The sequence below is a fragment of the Synchiropus splendidus genome, chromosome 4 (assembly GCF_027744825.2).
Source record: "Synchiropus splendidus isolate RoL2022-P1 chromosome 4, RoL_Sspl_1.0, whole genome shotgun sequence".
In the NCBI taxonomy this organism is placed as follows: Eukaryota; Metazoa; Chordata; class Actinopteri; order Syngnathiformes; family Callionymidae; genus Synchiropus; species Synchiropus splendidus.
This window is the reverse complement of record NC_071337.1, coordinates 2,341,077-2,362,506: the sequence shown is the minus strand read 5'-3', so window position 1 is coordinate 2,362,506 and position 21,430 is coordinate 2,341,077. Positions and strand designations below refer to the sequence as shown.

The window sequence follows — 21,430 nt, the reverse complement described above, 5'->3', positions numbered from 1 at the left end:
TTACATGTTTAATGATATTCGCCCAATTTATCCTGAGGATCTTTAAATAATAACCAGGCAAGCTGAGGCCGAGCGGCCGAGGGTGTGGTCACACGCCTATTTCAGGATGTTTCAATCCCAAACTCTTGAGACCTGTTCTTCGGTCTCCTGTCTGTTCCGGGGGTTCAGATACTCAGAAGCCTGCAGACGGAACTGGACTCCGGAAGGTCGCGAGGCTGGTTTGGCAGAGCGAGTGCATTCCCGGCCTTGAGCTGTCGGCCTGCCGCGCTGCTCCGTCCCTCTGGGAGCGGCGGCGCCCTCCGCTGGCAGGCCCGTCCTCCCCTCGGCCCACTCAGGACGGCCGCACCGTCCTCAAGGTGCCTCCTGAAAACACCCGCCGGCGCCTGCCCAAAACCGCCAGCTGTCCTCAAGGGTGTGGGGTCTGGAAGGAGACCAGAGGCCACTTCCTCCTGGCGACCTGAGACTCACTTGAGCAGCTCTAGATCAGGATCCTGCTGCACTCCGACCCCCCACCAGAGACAGAGCGGAGCACTTCGAGTGACTTTTATTTCTTCACCACGACAAGAATAAATTAGAAGACGGGTCTGAATTTCAGACAGAAGTGGGTCCGAGGACCACGCGAGTAAAAGTCCCGCCCGCGCGAGGACACGACACGGAGGCATCGACAGCGGATCTTAGAAAGGAAGGCACTTCAAGTTTCCGGATTCGTACACGAGTGACAAAAATGATTCTGTCCGACTGTAAGAAAAGCGAGGAGCGTCTGGCGCCGCTCGCCCACCGGACCGGACCGGCGACCACAGGACTGTCTTCATTTCTGAGGCCGGCTCGCAGCCCGCCGGCAGGACCCGCCACTGCGGGGTCAGTAGGAGTCCAGCGCAGGTGACGGAGTCGCTGCTGGTCGTCCACGGTCGAGTGTCTTCGCCGTCTCGCCCTCAACACAAAGACACGGGAGCGAACATCGACAGGGGGACGGCCTCCTCCTCACACTCGCTCCGGGTGGTGGTCCTGGGTCGCCCTCCGTCGAGGAAACAGCTTCCTCTTCAGCATCGCCAGCTGCCGAGGGCAAACACAGGGGTCATAATGAGGGACGTGGGGCCACAAACCCGGGCCTGGGTCGGGTCAGGAGGCTCCGAGAGGAAGGAAGAGGAGACCACCTGGACCCAGAGCAAAGTCCAGCCCCGGACCAGACCGAATGAAAGTGATTCAGTCTTGACATCAGTTCTGGATTCAGCTTGGTCTCGGGCCCTCAAAGTCTTAAAACCCTCGCCAAGTCTCTGAATCCACCTCAAGGTCACATCCTCGTGAGCGTATTTTCAAAATAAACGCCCTCTGCATGTTAACATGGCTCATAATGTGGGAGGTCCATTAGGAGGCTCATGAAACCTCCTGAGTCTGGCATCAACAAGACTCATCCACTGGCTACATCCAGGAAGTTTCCCGAGATTCCAGCCTGAGCTTTCACAATAAAAGCCCTCTGATAAAGAGGAATCATGTCACTTCCTGGATAGATTCAGGAGTTTCTCCATCGGCCGTGCCAAATTCAGGGGGATCCAAGAGACTCCTGCTGAGAGGTCACATGACAGGAAGACTCTCAGGAGACCTATATTTTGAAAGGTCTTCAGAAGCGTCTGAAACTGTGTCAGAGCCTCCAGGATCAGCAGAACGAGCTTTTCTTCTTATTGTGGTGGAGTCAGGAGCATCGAACACTGCTGCCCCCTGCTGACCCACTCAGCTCACTCACTTCTGACCGTTAATGACATTTCAAATGCCAAAGACAAGAGAGTGGAACTGTGACTGAGCAGCTCCAGCTCAGATGCTCCAGCCCCCCCCCCCACTGGACGGAGGTGAGAAAAGGGCGGAGACAGACCACGAGGAAGAGCCGACCTCTTCCAGGAGAGCAGCTCAGAGAGTCAGTATTTTTACCCCGTGACGGACAGGCAACGGTTATAAAGAGGCAGCAGGGTTTATCACGCCGCACCCCAGGGGGTCTTTGATTTCTGTGCAGTCAGGTCCTGGCCGCGGTGGTCACACGGACGGACGTGCGTGCGTGTGTGTGTGTGTGTGTGTGTGTGTGTGTGTGTGTGTGTGTGTGTGTGTGTGTGTGTGTGTGTGTGTGTGTGTGTGTGTGTGTGTGTGTGTGTGTGTGTGTGTGTGCGTTTGCGTGTGCGTGTTTGACACTCACCTGCTCTGCAAAAAAGGACATGACGGTGAAGACCACCAGGGTCACCAGGACACAGTGGGTCCAGAACTTGAGCTTGTCCCGGTACAGTCGCCTACAACACACAGACGGCGCTTCAGTGATGCAAACCAGGAGGAAGTGGCGGCGGTGCTTTGGAAATGGCAAACATGAATTCTACACCTTTAAAACCCTAGAAAAGTCACCACACATCTCAGAATTGATCAAAAATCAGATTTGTAATTGACTGGCGATAGGAAAATACAGCAAAAAATAGTTTCTCAAACAGACCAGTTGAAATCTTTGAGTGACACACCGCACTGAACACCTCTCATATATGGCTACAAGTCGGTGTAGGTTTGGTTTGGTGCACTTTGGTGAAGGAGAGCTGTGCAGCGAGAGCGACGGCGTGTGTGCGTACCACTCCTGGAGCTCGTCCATGTGCAGGAAGCGGTTGCGGTACTCTCTGGGGAGCTCGAACTGCGAGGGCAGCGGGAACATGGACTCGTAGAAGTCCCTGAGCACGGCCTTGACGGTGGCCGCGTCCTTGTGGCTGTGGTCGATGTTGTCGTTCAGGCAGATGAACTTCCTGCGGAGCAGCGGGACGTTAGATGGGCGGAGCCGCGGTGGCGCACGCCGCACCTCACCTTGGGTTCTTCCTGATGTCGTCCAGCTGGCCCACCACGTGGGACACGTTGGTCCTCACCATCTTGAAGGCGATCTCCTCCTCGCCCATGATCTCGAACCTGGCAGACACAGCAGGTGTTAGCGGCAGCGGGCGAGTGCGGCAACGCTAGCTTGAGCGCTCACTGGTATTTGTTCTGGTCTCGGAAGGCCTTCTGGATGCGCTCAGTGATGGGCTTGCAGTTGAGGATGAGGCCCTTGGTGACAGGAGGCTGCGGACACATCAGAGCAGTCAGAGCCACTGGAGCCCCCGGGGGCACCTCCACACCTGACCTCACCATGCTGGGGTCGTAGTAGGCCTCCTGGGTGGGGTTGAAGAGGTGGAGCTCGGTCAGGTTGGCGGGGAGCGTTTTGGAGCAGTTGATCAGCATCTGCTCCAGACCAGTCAGATCCTGAGGAGCACAAGCCACCGCGTCACACGCCGTTCACCTCCTGTCTCACCTCACGCCTGTCGCCCCCTAAGACCCTTTGATCGGACGGGCCATCGCCGTGGGAGGGATCTGGGCTAAAGATTCTTGATTTATAGGGATAAATCAAGAATCTTCCAATATAACAAGTAAACTAACTCCTGTCAGTGAAGTCACAGGACACTATTGATGGCGCTGGATATCAAAGAACTTCAAGAAACTTTGACAAACATCGCTCCTTTCTCAAACGGATGGATGAGGCTCCTGAATCTGCCTGTTGTGAGAGTGAGTTTTGTCCACTTGAGGCCACCATCTTCTGTGAGCGCTCCTCATGGAACAGTGACCTGTGTGGATCAGGCTCCAATGAAGAAGGAACAGGTTTCTTTCACTGACTCCACACTTCATCTCCTCACCTGACTAGCGTCTACTCTCTGTGGATTGTCGTCTGAAACCTGCGCTGCAACCATTCTCTCTCCTCTGCGTAACTCTGCCCTCCAATTGGCTCAGTGCTTGCGCACATTTGGACCAAGCACCAGCCACTTGAAGAGAAACCGGCTCCTCAACATCAGCCAGCAGCTCTTCTAGTTGCTCTTCCTTCCACGGTGTCTATGTAGTGGTGTCACGCGGCGGACACTCTTAAGCACCGCTGCACCGGAGGAAAGGTAGAAACTGCCGGCGAGGAAGGATGCACACGGTCGAACAGCGCAGCAAGCGCTTCACTAAATTGGTCTGATGTCACAAGGCTTTTTGTCTGGACGGCAAGAAGCCCCGTAGTCTGGAAATCGCAGTGATTCACATTCAATTCAGGAAATTATTGTTGCGCAGCGTAGATATTTTTATGCCCTGACATCGTATCAGCTATGTGCAATTGCGCATGCACACAGCTTAGAGGGAACATTGGTCACTATCTGAGTCTCTCAACCCCGTTTCATGACTCTGATGACCCTGATGTTAGAGCTGAAGTGGACAGGTTCAACTGAAGCTCCATCATTCTGGAGTTTGATTGTGCAAAACCTAAAAAACCTCTCGCGAGTGAGACACAGTTCTGAATCAAGCCTCGCCTCCAATGACGCACCTGCAGGCTGAGCGGCAGCTCGTGAATCCTGGTGGCCAGAGTCCGGATCTCCCGGTCCGACAGGATCCCCGAGCGGTCCGTGTCGATCTCCTCGAAGACGTCGGAGACGTTGAGCAGCTGCTGCGTGCTCATCAGGAAGTAGAAGTAGGAGAAGGCGAACTGCATGTCCTCGGGATGGCGCACGCGGTGTGCCGACGTCTTGTCGAACTCCTCTGGGAACCTGCGGACACCGACGCGGTCAGAGAGAGTGTGGATCCGGGCGGGCCGGCGGCAGCCAGCACTCACGTGTCCTGCAGCTCCTGCATGATGAGCCTGTCGATCATGTGCGGCATGTGGGCCGGGACCTTCCGGGACGTGAAGCCAAACTGGCCGTTGAGCAACTTGTTGACGTAGCGCAGTGAGTCGGCGAAAGTGTCTTTCAGGCGGCGTGCCGTGGCGGCGCCGTCACTCCGGTACTGGAGCTCCCGCTTCAGGTGCTCTTCCTCCTGCAAGGGTTACCATGGAGACGGGCTGAGAGCTGCAGAGGCGTGGTTGTTAGCTAGCAACACAGCGGCGGTACCCACGTCCAGGAGCTGCTGGAAGAGCTTCCTCCTCTCCCAAGGCAGGAAGCCGCGGTCAGCAGAGACGTAGTGCTGGAGCCTCCTCCCCACCGGCGCCGCTCCCGGGTGGCTCTCTGCACTCTTGACTTTGGAAATGTTGCTCAGGAACTTGAAGGCTCGAGGCCTCACGATGACGGGGTTGACAGTGAACTGCCGGGGAGGAGCCGGGTCTGAGGGAGGTCGTGGCGCTGCGCTGTAGGACCTGAGCAGCTCTGCCTTGGTGAGGTTGAAACCCTTCAATGTGATGTCGCCACTCCGAAGCTTCTCCTGCAGCTTGCGCAGCTCCACCCGAACCACGTCGGGCAGCAGCGACTCATTCAGAGCGGGAACCTGGACCACAGCCGCATCAGCGATCTGACTCCGGACCACCTTCGGACCTCTGCGGGCCTCCGGGACCTCGGGGAAGACGAAGGCGGGCTCCAGGGTGGGGGTCGGCTCCGGCTCCTTGGGAGCGTGAGTGGCGTTGGCCTTGGGCAGCGCGCGCGTGTCCACCACCACGGTGATCCTCTTCGTGAACTCTGTGTCGTCCTCCCTCTGGAAGGTGAAGTTGTACTGGACCTGGGTGGAGTTGTAGCCGGGGAGCAGCAGCAGGTGGACGGTCTTCCACTTGTTGGCCACCGACGTGTGCCGCACCACCGGGTTGTCGCTGACGTGGGCCTGGGAAATCCTGCGCGCCAGCTGGCTGAAGCTAAAATACGGCCGCAGCTCTCCCACCGGGAGTGTGTAGAGGTCCTGGTGCTCCAGCAGGGTGACTCGGTGCAGCTCCCCGAAGTGATCTGGAATAGATGCAGAACAGACGGGTCAACCATTGCATGCTGCAAAATAATGAGCTGGTCGAGCCCTGGGAGATGTTCGTCAGACTGTTGCAGCAGCACCCGAGTCATGACGCTGGTTGCAAACCCAACATCTCTTGAGCAAGGCAGACAGAAATGTAGCACTTTGGGTCATCATGAACACAGTCTGGAGCAGGGGAGGACAACTCAGCTCCCCTGAGACCAGTGTCAGGAGCCACACAGCCAAGTGACACAAGAAACACTGGAGGAAAGCTAACTTGACTTTTCCCACTCCACTATGATAAAATACATAAAGACATGCAACATTGCGGTGAATAACTTAGGAACTATGGCTAGAACAAAATCATATAAAGACACTTCAAACCAACACTTCTAATGATGTTCGTGAAGGACAAAAGCCAGTTCATATCCAAGTTAGAAGGAGGAAAGGGAACTAAAGACCCAAAAACTAAAGGGTTTCCATCCAGAACTTGAAGTCAAGAACGATGACAAACGCACAATATCAGTTGCTGATTTGCTCACAAGTGCACTTCTCCCTTCTCTGTTCTACAAGTACAAAAATATTATAAAAATCACATTATTCATAAAGTAAATGGTGAAAAGCACTAAATGATTATGGGACAATGAATGAATGAATAGGTAGTGTGAGAGAGTCTTCACCTCAGTCCTGCACCACGCCGGCCCTTTGAGGGCTGAGTTGACATGACCGCTCATGAAAACTGAAAAGTCTCTAGCTGGAACTTCTTTCACAGGAAGTATGAATCAAAACAGAATGACTGTCCAGTTTCCACACATCTTAGCAGAAGTGACTCTATTGGGTTGAAGAAGTGACTCTGTGGGTTTAGTGTTTGCAGCACGATAACTCCTAATGTAACTTCTGCTATAGACGTGGAGGGCCGCATAGGATTTGACCCCGGGCCTTCAGTTCGGCGCGTGTGGTTTAGTCATGAGACGCATACATGAACAAACATTTACATTGAAAATAAACCTTAACAATAGTGAAACAGTTTAAAATCATTTTCTAGCAACTGGTAAGGACCAAAACTACCAGATTAAAAGCCACAACAATTATCATTTTCTACAGTATTTTTAAAGGAAACTGCCCCAGGATCGGGCCCCATGAGGCAGGGCTGGGGTCTCACGGTCTACTGTAGTTACCTTGGCCACAGTCTCCCACGTCGAAGCCACAGTTGAGTACGTTGCAGGCCTGGTCACAGAACTTGTCAGCTAACCAGGAGTTGGCGCAGCCCTGGTTACAGTAGGACACACCCCCCAGACCTCCACCGAACTGCCACATCTGAGCTCCGGCTCCAGCCAGAGCGCCGGCGCCCCCTGCGGCCGGGAAGCGGCTGTTGGCTGCCGCTCCTGTCAAGTCATGACGGAGCGCGTTACGAGGACCGAGGGCTGAGGTCACGCCCACTGGTGAGTACCTGTGCAGTCTCCTCCGTCCCAGTCGCAGGCCGAGTTGTTGCATGCTTTGTCACAGTAACCGTCTTTGATCCAGGATCCGGGGCAGCCCTCAGCACAGTTGGGCACAGGCCATGTCAAATACACCTGAGGAGAGTGTGGAAGGTGGGGTGGGGTGGAGGGGGTCATCAGGTCCATGCTAACAGAGGGCATGAGATGAGCAGGCTTTTAGGGTGAGGAGGGCATCTGGACGTCTGCAAAACATGAAAAAAATGGACGTCCAACTCTTGACCGTAGCTGGGCTGCCAGATTACTGGTATATGGCAGAATCTTGCAGCCAAGCCCTGGTCGAGAATCTGGCCTCCATTTTTTCATGCTGCCCAGACGCCCAGATGCCCTCCTAGCTAAAAGCCTAGATCTGAGCTGTCACACATCAGTCATGCCAGTCAGCATTTCAGTTTCAGTCTGTCCTGTTTTATTTCCTCTTGCCTGGTCTGTGTCTCCCCGAAGCTCCTTCAATGACTGCTCCAAGTCTAGAAGCGTTTCGTTCCCTCTCCATTGTTCTCCTCATGAATCAGAGCTCTCACTCTGTCTGCTGTTTTTGGGTCCTGTCCTAAACTGGTGGTAACAAAGTCTCACGCTGGTTCAGGTTCAGCGACTGGGACTGGAGTGACTCTGGATTCGTTCAAAGACCGACACAAACAGGAAGTGACATGACGTGACGTGACCATCTCAGTCTGTAAAAGACTCTAAAAGACTGGCTTTTGGGACACTGCTTACCAGGAGAATAATTCTAGTAAAATGGAAGAGTGAGACATGTTATGTTTTTCCTTAAATTGAAAAAGATTAGACTTTCTCTCAGAAATTCATGGGGCTCATTTTCCAACCTACTGGCAAGACTCTCCTTTACCTTTATACCGGATTAGTATGAAATTGTAGTTGCTAATATTTTGAGTTATCCTTTTATCATTACTACAGACTGGTGTATTTTTGTTTGTTAGTGGTTTAAGTTTTGTTATGTGTCTTCTTTTGTGTTGTTTTTTGTTTTGATTTTTTTGTGGGGTTCATTGTGTTATGTTTTCTTTTACTTTAGGGGAGAAAAATTTTAACATTTTCTCCATTTGTATATTGCTCTTGTTACAGGTTGAAAGAATCAAATAAAAAACCGGAGAAAAAAACACTTCCGAAATGATGAGAACAGTTCCATCAGCAACTGAAAGTCAAGGCCATTATCAGGTGGTTTCCCCAAAGGTCTGTTTCTTAAAACATATTGATCATATTGAAATCGACACTGTCCTTTAGCTGCCTCAAGTCAGTCAAGAACCGCCTGATAAAGGAGCAACAAAAGAACCTCCCCGTGACTGACCTTCTGACCCTTGGAGTGGCTGTAGAAGTCGTCTGGCCACACGTCTTTACCAAACATCACGTCATCGTTGAGGTAGATGAACTTCTGTGAGAGGCCTGGGATGCGATGGATGTGAGTCTCGATGGCCGGGGAGCTGAAGGTGGGCAGGTGGCTGAGGTTCCTGAAGACGTCCTGAGAGAGAGAGCACCCAGCCGCCTGAGCAGGGACTTGGACCCAGCGCTTCCGGCCTTCCACTTCCCTCTCACCTGGTGAGTGACCACCGTGACGCGAGGGTTATCCAGGTTGAGCCAGGAGGGGATCTGCCCGTTGGTGACGATGAAGATGTGCCGCACCCAGGGGGCGTGCTTCTCCACCGAGCGCAGGGAGTAGCGCAGCTCCTCGTTGTCCTCGAAGCGACTGGCGGACACGTCCTCATCCTGCTTGGACTGTCACATGTCGCACTGATGAGCGCTCGCCACACGCAAACAATAAGACAGCTCGAGAGAATAACCAGCTAAGAAACAGTTGGGGTGACAAATGTTTCTGGCTGGATGGGCAGGAGAAGACCATCCATCTATCCATCCATCCATCCATCCATCCAAACGCCCTTCTCCACCACACTGGTCAGCGAGACAGAGGGAGGAGGCACCTGTGAGATGGCGGCGAGGTCCCAGAACAGGTAGGCGGGGCTGACGCTCAGCTCCTTCCCGTCCAGAGTCAGATTTTTCCGGGCCTGCTGGCTCAGATCTGTGAAGTCCTGCTGGCTCTTCAGGTGGAGCAGAGCGATGCTGGCCTCGGAGTACAGCTCGAACTGAGGGGAGAAGAAACACTGCGTCATGTCATGTCGCAGTTTTGGATTGTTGTAGCTCAGTAAATGAAGACGCGATTAAAAAAATCTTCGACCTGAGAATGAAGGTGATCGGAACCTGCTCAGTCGAATCAGGAGGTCCAACTCAGCCACACAAAGGGCTGACATTTAAACGCAGTCTGACCACAGCGATCGCGTCTGAGCACAAAGCTTCTCTGGTTCGAGTCAAAACCAACTCCCCTCTGCATTTCCAGACTCATCAACGGTTCTAATCCAAACAAAGCAGATCGAGTTGTGTTGAACTGTAAATCAGATCTCAATAACAAGGCAACCTCAGGTATTTGAAGCTCCTGTGGGCCACAGACAGTGTTAGAATTAGCCCTCAGGCCTTGAGTTTTAACCACAGCAGCATCACTAACTCCTCAACTACGTCAGACTACATCATTTTATATTACATTTTATTTGCAGAAACATCATCAGTCTTTGGCGTCGCGGGTCCCACAAGCAACGCTCCATGGTTCTGTGGTGAAGGTGTGTGGTCACCATAGAGGAGCATCAGGTTTAGAAACACGAGCATTTGAACAGCTTCGTTGCGGTGTGTGAGAAGATGTTGCGAGTGACGGAGTCGATGACTCATCAACAGAGATCTACAGTGTATAGAAAGAATGTGAGTGAATCTCACGTTGGTAGATCATCAACACGTTCAAATTGTTCATGATTTCATGACCATATCGTCCGCCTCCATCTCCGGACAAGTGAGGTGAAACTGAATCATTTCTCTCGACACACACCTGTTGAAAAACGCTGAATTAGGCTACTGGGACAGAGGCAGAGAACTGGATGACCTCTGACCTCTGACAGGGATGTGGGGTACCAAACAGCTGTGAGGGGTTGACAGGTGAGAGTTTGGAAAATTCTGTGATGTCATCCCCCCGGGGGCGGCATGAATGCGTGGGCAAGGGCGGTGTTTATGTGATGCATGTGAGAGATATCCCTGTCCGCGCTGCGCTCCAAACCCACCATCCCTCCCGCCTCTAAGCTTCCCAGGAAAACCTGCCTCGCTCCATCATGTGAGGCCGACGCCCACCACAGAGCCGGTGCCCAGACTCGCCCCTGTTTTAGGTGAGGATTAACCAGGTCTCATAAACCCAGTGGGGTCAGGCCAGGAAACCTGGAGCCCCGGATCATGTCCCGTCTCTATTATAGCTCTGGTTAGATCCCTGATAATGCCCGCACACAAGGCAGAGGTGTGTGTGCTGCGGGGTCTCGGCGGGGGGCAGAGAATGAAACGCACACACACACACACACACACACACACACACACGCAGGCAAGAGGACACGAGTGCAACGTCATCTTCTCTACATCAACAAATCACTCCTGGGCCACGGAGAACTTTCCAACACAGGAAACTAGAATGTTGAAAAGATGGAGCGTATAAAGGTCAGAGCAAGGCAACGCAGGCTGCAGGACGTGTGTGGAGGCCTCCCACAGAGCAGAGGGACCACACCAGTATCTCTGCAACATATGGCCGGGCTGGCACTTGCTGATGATGTCACCCTTTTTTTCCATTGACTTTTTCTCTGTTGAAAAATTCAAATGTTTGGAAGAATATTTTACTCCAACAAAGGCCGAGTTTCTTGGGACTGTAATGCGGCTCCAGGAGGATCAGGAGCTGAGAACAAACGCCATCTATTTTCTCTACATTATAGGGGTTGGAGTGTCACAAAGTGAATTTGTGTGTTAGAAGTGTGTTAAAATCGATGAGCCATACTGACCGACGTCATCGACCGGCGTCAGCCAGGACACGACTGACCCCGGTGGGTGATGACAGCACGGCACTGACAGGGCAACAGATCAAGGGTCGAAGGGGCCGGTGATGAAAATGCCCAACAATAAAAGAGCAGGCTTATAAAATGATCAGTGAATAAAAGGTAGGCTGTTCAGAATCAAGATTCCAAGTAGGCGAGAAAATGAAAAAACGGATCAGTGTTAGTTTGTGTCTCCACATCTAGAACTCTCTCTGCAGCTCCTCTGACAGTCAGTGCCAAAACCGTGTGAAATGACATGAAACCATGTGGTCATTGCTGATATGTGAAGTGGGACGACCAACACGTGTCGTTGGTGACAGTCACTGAGGGCCTGTAACGGCTGACTATCAACAAAACCTGCCCCCACCGCAGCCCGGTCTGGAACCATTTGGTGACCCCTGATTCAGAGGCTCAGTTGAATCATGAAGATACAGTCCTCCTTCACATAACTTCACCCTAAAGATGACAGCAAGTCACTTCGCTCTGTTGTCCCTGGGTTTGTGTCGCGTTGCATGCTAGCTTCAGCTGAGTCAGCGCAGAGCTCTGAATATGAAGAGGTGTCTGAAATACACTGCTCACTGGGCCTGCTGTGGCCGGAAGCTTGTGGTTGAGCTAAATGAAGCCACAATCTGAAGACCGCGAGGCTCTCCAGCCGCCGCTCCAGGCAGAGTCACGCCTTGTGGTCGTGTTTACGGTCTCATTGTGACACTGCCTGTCAATGTAAACACTGTCAACTGCAGCTGACACGGAGAGCGTCTCCCACTAAACACAGCTCCTCGAAATGAAGAGATAATTTTAGTGTTGAGGAGCGGCGGGTGGAAATCTCTGTGGCTCGCAACTGTCCACTCGTAAACTCCACAGGACGAATCGCAGAAACATGTCAATCATTTGGACATATGGAGGAGCCTGGAGAAGGACTCTGATGTGGAAGAGGACGTGAGTGACGAGATGAAGTGGGACGACCGACACGTGTAGTTGGTGACGGTCAAGCACTGAGGGCCTGTAATGGCTGACAAATGGACCAGTAATCAGAGCTGCAGATCAACAGCCACGGACGTGAGGAAGTGGATTCTAAAAACACCGACACAAGACTGACGCCGCTCACAACTTCTTTGTGAGTGGAACAGCTGACGTGCTCCTGCAGTACTCTTCTGTTTTGTTTTTCACATCTGATGCTCATACAGTATGTCTGAGACCAAATCTGAAGACAGTGTGAGGACATTTCAAACCTACTCCCTGGATCTGGAAGACCATACATAATAAAGACAAACACAATAAAACCATGCTGCCGCGTTGGACACACCTGTCAATCACGGACCTGTGAAGACAGCGTGTGGCCGCTGCCAACATGGCGGTTGGCTGCCGTCACCTGTGGCACAGATCAAACCTGAAGATCATACGGTTCATAACTGCATCAGAAACCCACGTCTGCAAATGACTATTTATTATTCATTTACGTAACACTTCCTGCGAATTTAAAGATCACATTCCCAGTCCACACGACCTACGTGTGTTGGTCTCACGCAGCATACCAAAATGACTGAATGAGGTTGGATGACGCTCAGCAAGTTAGCCTCCTCTTCCTCCACCATCGTCATCATCTCCCCTGGCCACGCCCTGCTCCATCACACCGATGTACCGTCCTCTTTTAAGAGTCTTTCATTTGCAATGACTCAAAATGTTGATCTGTGAATACTATTCAAGGCACTGAAAGCTCACCAAATATGCGGCTAATATGTGTCTTGCAGACTTTAAGCCCGAGGCCAGCGCAGCAGGGTTCGCGGGGGTTGAACCCTCGTCTTCAGGGAAGAACACCAGTCTGCTGTTCTTCGCTGTAGCGTCACGATGACGGCACTGGAACCAACCCTTGATGCACATGAGCAGAGGGGCAGGTGGTCGGGTCGTGGGGCAGCTTTCCTTGTCATGTTAATGGCAGTAACATGGGCTATATTTAGCACCCATCCCTCAGCAGTGGCTCCTCCCCATGGACATCAGCCATCTTTCACAGAAACCAGTGATGAAACCAGGAAATGCCCTGAAATGTGAGGCTGCAGGGCGCCATGTTTGAGGTTCCTCTGGTCACCAGTGCGACAGGTAGACGGTGAGTCTCGGGGTACGAGGGAGGTCAGCAAAATCTCGTTGACCTTTCTGGACAGCCGTCTGGCGCCGCGCCAAACAGTTGCTCCCCTGTTAACCCCCGAACCTCCAGCTTGGGTTACAGCTCAAATACCGCCACTTATCACATGAGCGCTCGCGCAGCGACAACCTGGAGTCGACCGGTGCGACAACTGGGCTTAGTGATGACATGTAGGTTAAACACCACTGACCTACATTTCCCATGGACAGTGACATCAACCTCCTGCTGCGGCTTCTATACAGCAAAGTGTTCACGTGTTGGTTGTGACTTCAGCACTGGTCAGGACTCCCTGTTACAGGGACTCACACTGACATCCTGACTCGCTTCAGCAAGTCTGGTCGCTGGACGATGTTCTGGGTGGATACGCGTCACATTTAGAGTCACTGTCATGGATGGGGGCGGGGCTACGCAACAGGTGTCCCTCAGCCTCAGTGAAGGACCCTGGACTGAGTGGAACACCGTTCAAGTCAGGGCCGAACTGAACCTGTATTATCTATTATTTATCACTATTCAGTCAAACTGCAACACAATCAGAGCAAATAAGTGGTCAACGTCAAAACACTACTTACACTTCTTCAATCCTAAATCTAGGGTGAGAAGTAAAATTTCACAGGGCCACATTATGTACAATTTCGAGGGGCCACGAGCGAAAAGGACAGAAAAAGGTTCTTAAATTGAACATCAGTTTTGATAAAATTGAACAGTAAAATAGAATAAAATAAGGAGAAAACAGTCCAAAGTGTAATCCAATTTAACATTGTAATATGACTATTAATAGCTATGGGGAAGTAGCTTCGCCCTGACCTTGTGAGGGCCGCATGATTTCCTTCATTTGGGAAGTTCCCTGCCCAACTATCGACGCCTCCCCCATCTTTATCAAAAGCTCTCTTGTTAGAAAAGGACCTGTCGAACAACCAAACTGACTCAGTGTGATTTTAGTCAGCCAAGATGTCGACATGGTAGGTTAGGGCTGCAGAAAGAATTGGATTTTTACTGGTTATTTAAGGGTGTGGGCAAGGATGAAAGGGAAAGTGTCCAAAAGGGTGGTGAGGCCAGCAACGTTGTATGATTTGGAAACAGTGGCACTGAGGAAAAGACAGGAGGCAGAGCTGGAGGTAGCAGAGATGAAGATGCTGAGCTTCTCTCTGATGATGATAATACATTTTCATTATTAATTATCTTTTTTTTCCATGCAAAGTTTGCAGTGAAAGCTGCTCACACAGAACTTCTGCTGGTGACCGAGTTCTTGGTGCAAACAAGTACTGAATTAAATGCAGAGGTAACTACACTAGTTGGGCCCAAAAGAATGGCTTCTCAGGCCAGATTTGGGTTTGACATAAGCAATGAGGAGGCATGAAGAGTCACGAATCTTGCGTTTAGGACCAAAAGCATCAAGTGACAAAAATGATCAGAAATAGTTATAATATTTAATAAATTAAGTCAATCTCTGAACCAAAGAATCATCGGCAAGCAGAGCACTTTCACAAATCTCGTAGCTTCATTCAGTCTATTATGGGTTGAGACCAGTCGACCCGTTTCTCCTGACCTGGCCCAGTCACACACCTCCGAGCCGTACAGCAGGCAGGCCTCTCTGTTCCACATCACTCCTCCTTCTACCTCGCAGCTACAAAAGCTAGACTGTGACTCTTCATGTGGAAGCATATGTGAACTACAGACAACGAGAAGGCCAAAAGGTCATGTCATCAGCGCTACAACAGCACCCCCTGCTGGCAGTGAGCAGAATAAATCCAAGCATATCGGACGATTTGACACACGGAATGAGCAGAATTTTCATGAATGTTATCAGACCATGTTACCATGTTATATTTGCTAGATGAACGGGCCTCACTGCGCCTGCAGGTAACAACACAGGTACTAATGTCAGATCATTTACAGAAAACTAATGACTCTATGAATCAGCAGGTCACTGTCACCTGCATGTACTGTTGTGTTTCAGAACCGACAACACGTCATTACGAGCCTGATAAAGGCCACGGGTCCAACAGCATCAGAGGGAGCTGTGTTTGTCTCCAGCAACTAACAAAAACAACGGCGGCTGAAGCAGAAGGATATAGCCAGCAGTACCTGCTTGATCCTGTCAGTGATGCCGGAGGGCAGTTTGACTCGCAGTGACTCCGTTTCTTTAAAGGTGGCAGGGAAGCCGCTGAGGTAGGCGAAGGTCTGCATCCGGATCAGACCCGGAGCATCTTTGTCTGTAGTCTGGACACACAAACACACACAGGTGAACACAAAAACACAGGTGCGGCGACCAGCCAAGTGTGAACACACACTCAATCTGAAGCCATGAACAAACTCACGCTGACACACAACAGAGAATCGGGTCACTTCTTTGCGAATGGATTTCTCTGCTGTGCTTCAGCAGAAAAGGAGCTCAGTCGTACCGCTTTTACTGCTGGGTACAGTTCCAAAAGGGGGTGCTTGATCTGTCAGTCAACTCACCAAGTAACACCTGGACACGGAAAACTTGTGATGCTCCTTCGAAACGTCAGAAAAGGCTCGGACAGCTGGAGGACAAAGCATATGATGAGCTGAGCAACCGGCCACGGGACACTTCACTCATCATCATCTATTGTTATTGATGCCCTAGTTTCCCCTCCGTCTGAAATCATGGCGCCGCATGCCTGGGTGTCAGCTAACCTTCAGTCTGCGAGGAGAAGACCAGCAGCGAGACGCTGGTGGACGGGTGGAAGGGCTTGTTCATGGTGAGGAGCTCCTTGGCAGCAGAGAAAGACGGCGATATTGAAGCCAGGTCTTTGGCGGTGACGTTGGCTGAGAGGGCTGGATCCAGGGCCAGCATGGGGGCCACGATGCAGTGGGACAGCAGGCATTCTGGCTTCACACTGAGGACACACCGACAGCAGTGTCAGAGCTCACCAGTGTCAGTGCTCCTCAACTCTATCGACCACATCAATGTCAGGAGTTTTGATTGAGTTTCACAGGTGTGTGTCGCCCCCTGATGGTCACATGTTGCCACTACTAAGGACGCAAGCGAACTGGAAACCGCCAACCAACCCGGGCAGGAACAGAAAGATAAGAGTTCTTTCGTTCCTGCAAACACTCTGAGGAACTAAGACTATTTACTAGACTCCACACGTTTGTTACAAAAATATATTTAAAACTATTTCAAATCACTATTTAATTAAACTTGGAATAAAATAGCGAGGAAATGCAGTGATAAAAGGTCAAGCTGCATGTTAATGTTCACACAGGTTTATTGTATTGAGTATTGCACCATTAAATCTCCTCTAATCCTCAGGTTTTGATAGAAAAAAAAAGAGAAGACGGATCATTCGATGCACGATCACGACTCTCACCTGTTCTTAGGAGCCTCGGTCGTGGCGCTGGAATTCTTTCCCAAACGTTCCCTGGTGAAAGCAGCCAACTTGTTAGCAGCAGACGCTCCTCATCAAACTCACACAGAGAAAGACACACAGTGCGGGAATATCTACTGGTTCAGCAACTGGAGCTTGTGGACTGCATTCTGGACCAGGGGTTCTTCACCTTTCTGATCTCAGGGCCCACCTTTTCCACAACAAATGGGTCCGGAGCCCATTCAAGTAACAGAACCGATTAATTACTGTGATTGCTGATTTTTGATTTCAGAATTACCGATTTCATCTGTGTTCAATAACCATCATGTCAACAAACCAAAACCTTGTCAAATGACATGAAACCATGTGATCAGTGCAAAGATATTTGTCATCGAAAAAATACACTTGATGCAAACGGTTGAGACAACTGGAAAAACTGTACGTCATGAATTGAACATTCTGAATAAAATAAATATAATAAAACATCTAAATGCCATAAAACATTTCCTTTTTCATAAATAAACTCAAAAGAAGATAAGTGGAAATTAAAGTATCACCATAAAACGTTCTAAACTATTTTAAAAACTGCTCCAACAGGTAAACAGTTTTTACTGTTGGGGGTGCATCGCTTTTGTTGTTTTTCCTTTTCAAGAACTTCTCCATCAAATTCGCAGCTGTCAAGCCAATTTAATGACACACTACTGCCACCCTATGTGGCTGCTGTATTAAAACTGAGGGCCCAGAGGTGCTGAAACAAACACATCTAGCAGCCCTCCAGGGGTCGCTCACGGCCCCACGATGGGCCTCGGCCCTGTGGTTAAGAATCACTGTTCTAGACAACAGGAAAGGAGATAAGACACTGACTCATTAAAGTGGTAAAACTTTAACCGCTGCAACCAGGAAGTGTCGCATGGCTCCAAATAATTTATTCCTGAGGATCAATCAATAACTCCTCGTCACTTGAGCTGCTTTTTGGCTTCCCTACGACTGTATTGCGTCTAACTCTGCCTTGACTTGATGGACAAACACAAGAGTATTTCTCTGAGACAGAGATGAAAGAAAGGCTGAGTGATTCCTTCCTGGAGAGCAGGCAAACAGATCAATCACCGTGGTGTCTGCACAGCTACCTCAGAAGCCTCTGTTCCTCCTCCAGCCGCTCCTTGACCACCTTCAGCTGCCGCAGCAGAGCCGTGTCCGTGCCGTTGACCCACGTGTACACCACGTCTATCGGCATGGGCAGGCAGAGTCTGTGTGAGAGACACGGGACATGGTGATCAGCAGCCTGCCGGGACCAAGCACGATCATGTGAACCTGAGCACAACACGCTACAGTCGGTGCGGTGTTCGGAAACTTCGGAAGGAAATGACGCAGCTGAGGACAAAAAATAGGATCTAAAATACTTCCCCTCAAGGAAGACCGTTCACACAGTTAACCCAGCATCATTTGTGTTTCCATACGGAGGATCCTGGAGTCGCCTATGACTGTGATCCACATGCTTTGACGTGACACACTCCATGTGCAGCACCGGACGGTGTGGCTCCAACAGGAACAGCTCTGGGGGACACAGCTGTCAGGGCTGTTCCAGGCTGAATAAATTGTCTGTTTATAACGGTCTGTAACTGGTCAAGAAACAGGAAGTAGTCTCAACCAGGGGCCTCCAACTGGCAGGTCAGGTTGTAGGTTTATCTTCCACCCGTAACCAGCATTGGCTGACGGTCATCTTCAGACAGGTGATTGGGTTTAACCCTCCTGGTTGGTTGATGCTGAATCCTGCACCCACACCTGACCATTTGAGGATCGCAACATCAGTTTCCCATCAAATTTGATTATTTGACAATGTCTTTTTCATTCATCGACGGTGCAGAATTAGCACTAACACTTATTAGTATCATGCACATCACATGGTCACCTTTGTTGGTCATGATATAGACATTTCCTGGAAACTTTCAATAAAGCAGCACAGGTTTCCATGTACAGTCAACTTCATATACTCTTTCCGGGCCAGTTAAATGACTTGGTGGACCAGGTAGAGCCTGGAGTCTGAGGTTACTGCGGGCATCACCAGGCAGGAGGCCCCTGAATGGAATCCACACGTAAGTTCTGAGGGGTAGCACACGCTCCCCAGGTCCCTAACACCTGATCGATCTTGTTAACAACTGGAGAAAATGTAGAGCTGTACAAAGGATGATCTGAGTCTCAGGGTTGGCGCCTCGGGCAGCAAGTTTGTGAGCCAGTTCAGCGAATCCGTTGGTCACAGTCTCTGAAATGGGTCAGCAGTCTCTTCTGTGACTCCTTCAACAGACGCCCTCGACCAAAATGAGTGGCGGCGCGCTCACCGGGTGACTGGACCATGTGACCTGCCCCATCAACCGCAGACTACAAGCGTGTTGATGGAATATGTGTCTTCCGCTCGGCAGAACTGGGTGCACTCGCCTTGGAGCGACGCAGCCAGTTGACACAGTATATTTTGATAGCTGAGGGAGTGTCCCGTGTCACTACACAGCAATCAATCTTACCTGCTTTGAAAGGATTTCCCACCCAAATTATCCCTGTAGGAGTCAAACAAAACATGGTACTGGTCCCGGCTCCACTCCACCACCACCTGTAGAGAGAGTTTTCACAATAGGAAGCGAGCACTTACAAACGAGTTTCATAAGAGCATTTTGACGTGAGAAAACCTGCTGGACCAGACAAGAAAACACGAGATTTAGACCGACATTTTGAATGAAAGCTTGTCATAGCTAACAGCCGAACTGCTCCGGAGATATTACACATTCGCCAGTTAGCAAAGTTTGGCATATGGAGAGGGGATTCGGTGTTTTCCCGGGGTTGTTTCTAAAAAGGTGAGCGTTTCAAACGCGCTCTGGTCGCGCGACAGCGAGCTAACCCGGCAGTGCGCCCGGGAAGCCGCTCCAGGAAGAGACTCGGACTCACCTCGCCGAACTGGAAGGCGGACACGATCATGAGGACGATGCCGCCGAAGCACAGGTAGAGTCCGTATCTGTGGGACAGACAGGTGTAGGTCTGCCTCTGCAGCAGCTTCAGCACCGAGTTGACCACTACCATGTTTCTCCGAGCTGAACCATAGCGCTGCATTCATTCATCCGTGGAAACGCCACCGAAACCGCAGGTAAACAAAACAGTACGACTTGTCAGGTGACGCCAGCCGAACTGCAGGACACGTGACTCACCGTAACCAACTTCTTCGGTCAGTGCACAAGCTCCTACTGCAGCCTGTATCGCCATCTAGTGGTGAGGAGTAAAATTGCAAATGTCGCTTCTCCTGTGAAGGAACTATTATTCACCATAAAATACAAGCGCAAGAACACACATTAATTGAGTGACGATACAATATTTGTCTTTTCGTGAAAGGTTTCAAGTCAACACTTTCAACACAAATTTCCTCCTAGAGAGGCACACCCTAACTGTATTATTTATTTTTAACTTCATGTCTTCATCTTGTGGTGTAGCGCTTGTCTTCTGTGGTTGAAATTTGCATTCCTTTCCTGGAAGCGTGTATTGTTATTGAAATTATTCCAACACGTTGTTTTTTCCCCTTTTGACACCAATAATGTTGAAAAATAAAAATTGAATGATTGCAGTCACAAATATCCACATGGATATGGTGTTGGTGTTATTTTACACATATGTTTTCAAATTCCTTTTTTAGCTGAATTTTTATATTATATTATCCTTCCTTTCCTTCCTTCCTTTAAAATTAATATTATATTATATTATATTATATTATATTATATTATATTATATTATATTATATTATATTATATTATATTATATTATATTATATTATATTATATTATATTATATTATATTATATTATATTATATTATATTATATTATATTATTCCTCTTTCTCTTTGGGCTTCTCCCTTCAGTGGTAGCCACAGCAGATCCTCTTCCTCCATCTCCCCCTGTCCTCTGCTTCCTCTTCTCTCAAACCTCCAAACCTCATGTCCTCCTTCACCACCTCCATCAATCTCCTCTGTGGCCTTCCTCTCCACCTTCTGCCTGCCAGTTCCAACATCTCAACATCTTCATCTACCAATGTACTGGCTATCTCTCCTCTGTCTCTCCAATTATATTATATTATATTATATTATATTATATTATATTATATTATATTATAATGTTGACATTTTACTTTACAACGTCGGCTAATATTTAAACATTGGACTGCTCCACTGCACCATCAGGCTTGATCAGTAGACCCAGACACGTTTGTCTAACCGGGTCATCTGGTTTCAACACCTGCAGGGATTCACAGAACTCCAGGACTCTTGTCGAGTACAGAACTGCTTCACCTGCAACTGAATGGAAAGTCTTCGTGTCAATAAACTTGCTGATCCTCACTGGAGTACGCTGTTGAGGCTCTAGATGTTTAGACTGGAAACTGATTTTCTATAGTTTAGATACAGAAACAGAACCCAAGTGCACATGTTTGCGTTTCTGACATCCGTCTAAAATTTCACTGAATAAAATATAAACATATAACTAAAGGGTTCTCTTTTTTTATATAGTCAATGTTACATGAAAACAGGAAGTGCAGGCTATTATCACACAAAGCACTGGACATTCTGTCTGAAATACACTTCTCTGAAGTACACTTCTCTGAAGTGTATTTCAGACGTTTGGTTATTTGGAAGCTTTTAGGCTTTTTTGGCTTTTAGGTTCTTGAATGTATTATCTGGACGAATCAAAATATAACGTTCCACGTTATAACAGTTCAGTTCTAGATCATGACTTTTTGTCTAGACAGTTTATGCATTGGCAGATTAAAAGAACAAATAAAGCACAAAGAAAACACAAAGTAACTTTCCCTGTGAAGCGAAAGACGCCAAA

The 21,430-nt window shown here is 49.7% G+C and overlaps 1 protein-coding gene across 2 annotated transcripts; it reads right to left on the bottom strand.

Moving 5' to 3' along the window:
• Positions 1-543: 543 nt before the first annotated feature.
• On the bottom strand, positions 544-19,768 carry gnptab (N-acetylglucosamine-1-phosphate transferase subunits alpha and beta). Of its 2 annotated transcripts, XM_053864075.1 has the most exons (22): positions 19,637-19,729; positions 19,508-19,574; positions 19,090-19,175; positions 17,701-17,820; positions 16,577-16,627; positions 15,900-16,102; positions 15,702-15,766; positions 15,327-15,461; positions 9,137-9,298; positions 8,754-8,933; positions 8,509-8,679; positions 7,166-7,289; positions 6,894-7,100; positions 4,906-5,717; positions 4,628-4,827; positions 4,343-4,562; positions 3,139-3,252; positions 2,987-3,072; positions 2,824-2,922; positions 2,598-2,765; positions 2,183-2,273; positions 544-1,053 (listed from the first exon to the last, which is right to left on the bottom strand). In XM_053864075.1, the coding sequence occupies exons 2-22, from the start codon at positions 19,535-19,537 to the stop codon at positions 982-984; spliced, it is 3,396 nt and encodes a 1,131-aa protein (XP_053720050.1). In that variant the 5' UTR covers positions 19,538-19,574; positions 19,637-19,729; the 3' UTR covers positions 544-981. The 2 variants fall into 2 exon arrangements, with proteins under 2 accessions (XP_053720050.1, XP_053720049.1); XM_053864074.1 differs by having other exon boundaries at positions 19,508-19,768.
• Between the last annotated feature and the right edge of the window lie 1,662 nt (positions 19,769-21,430).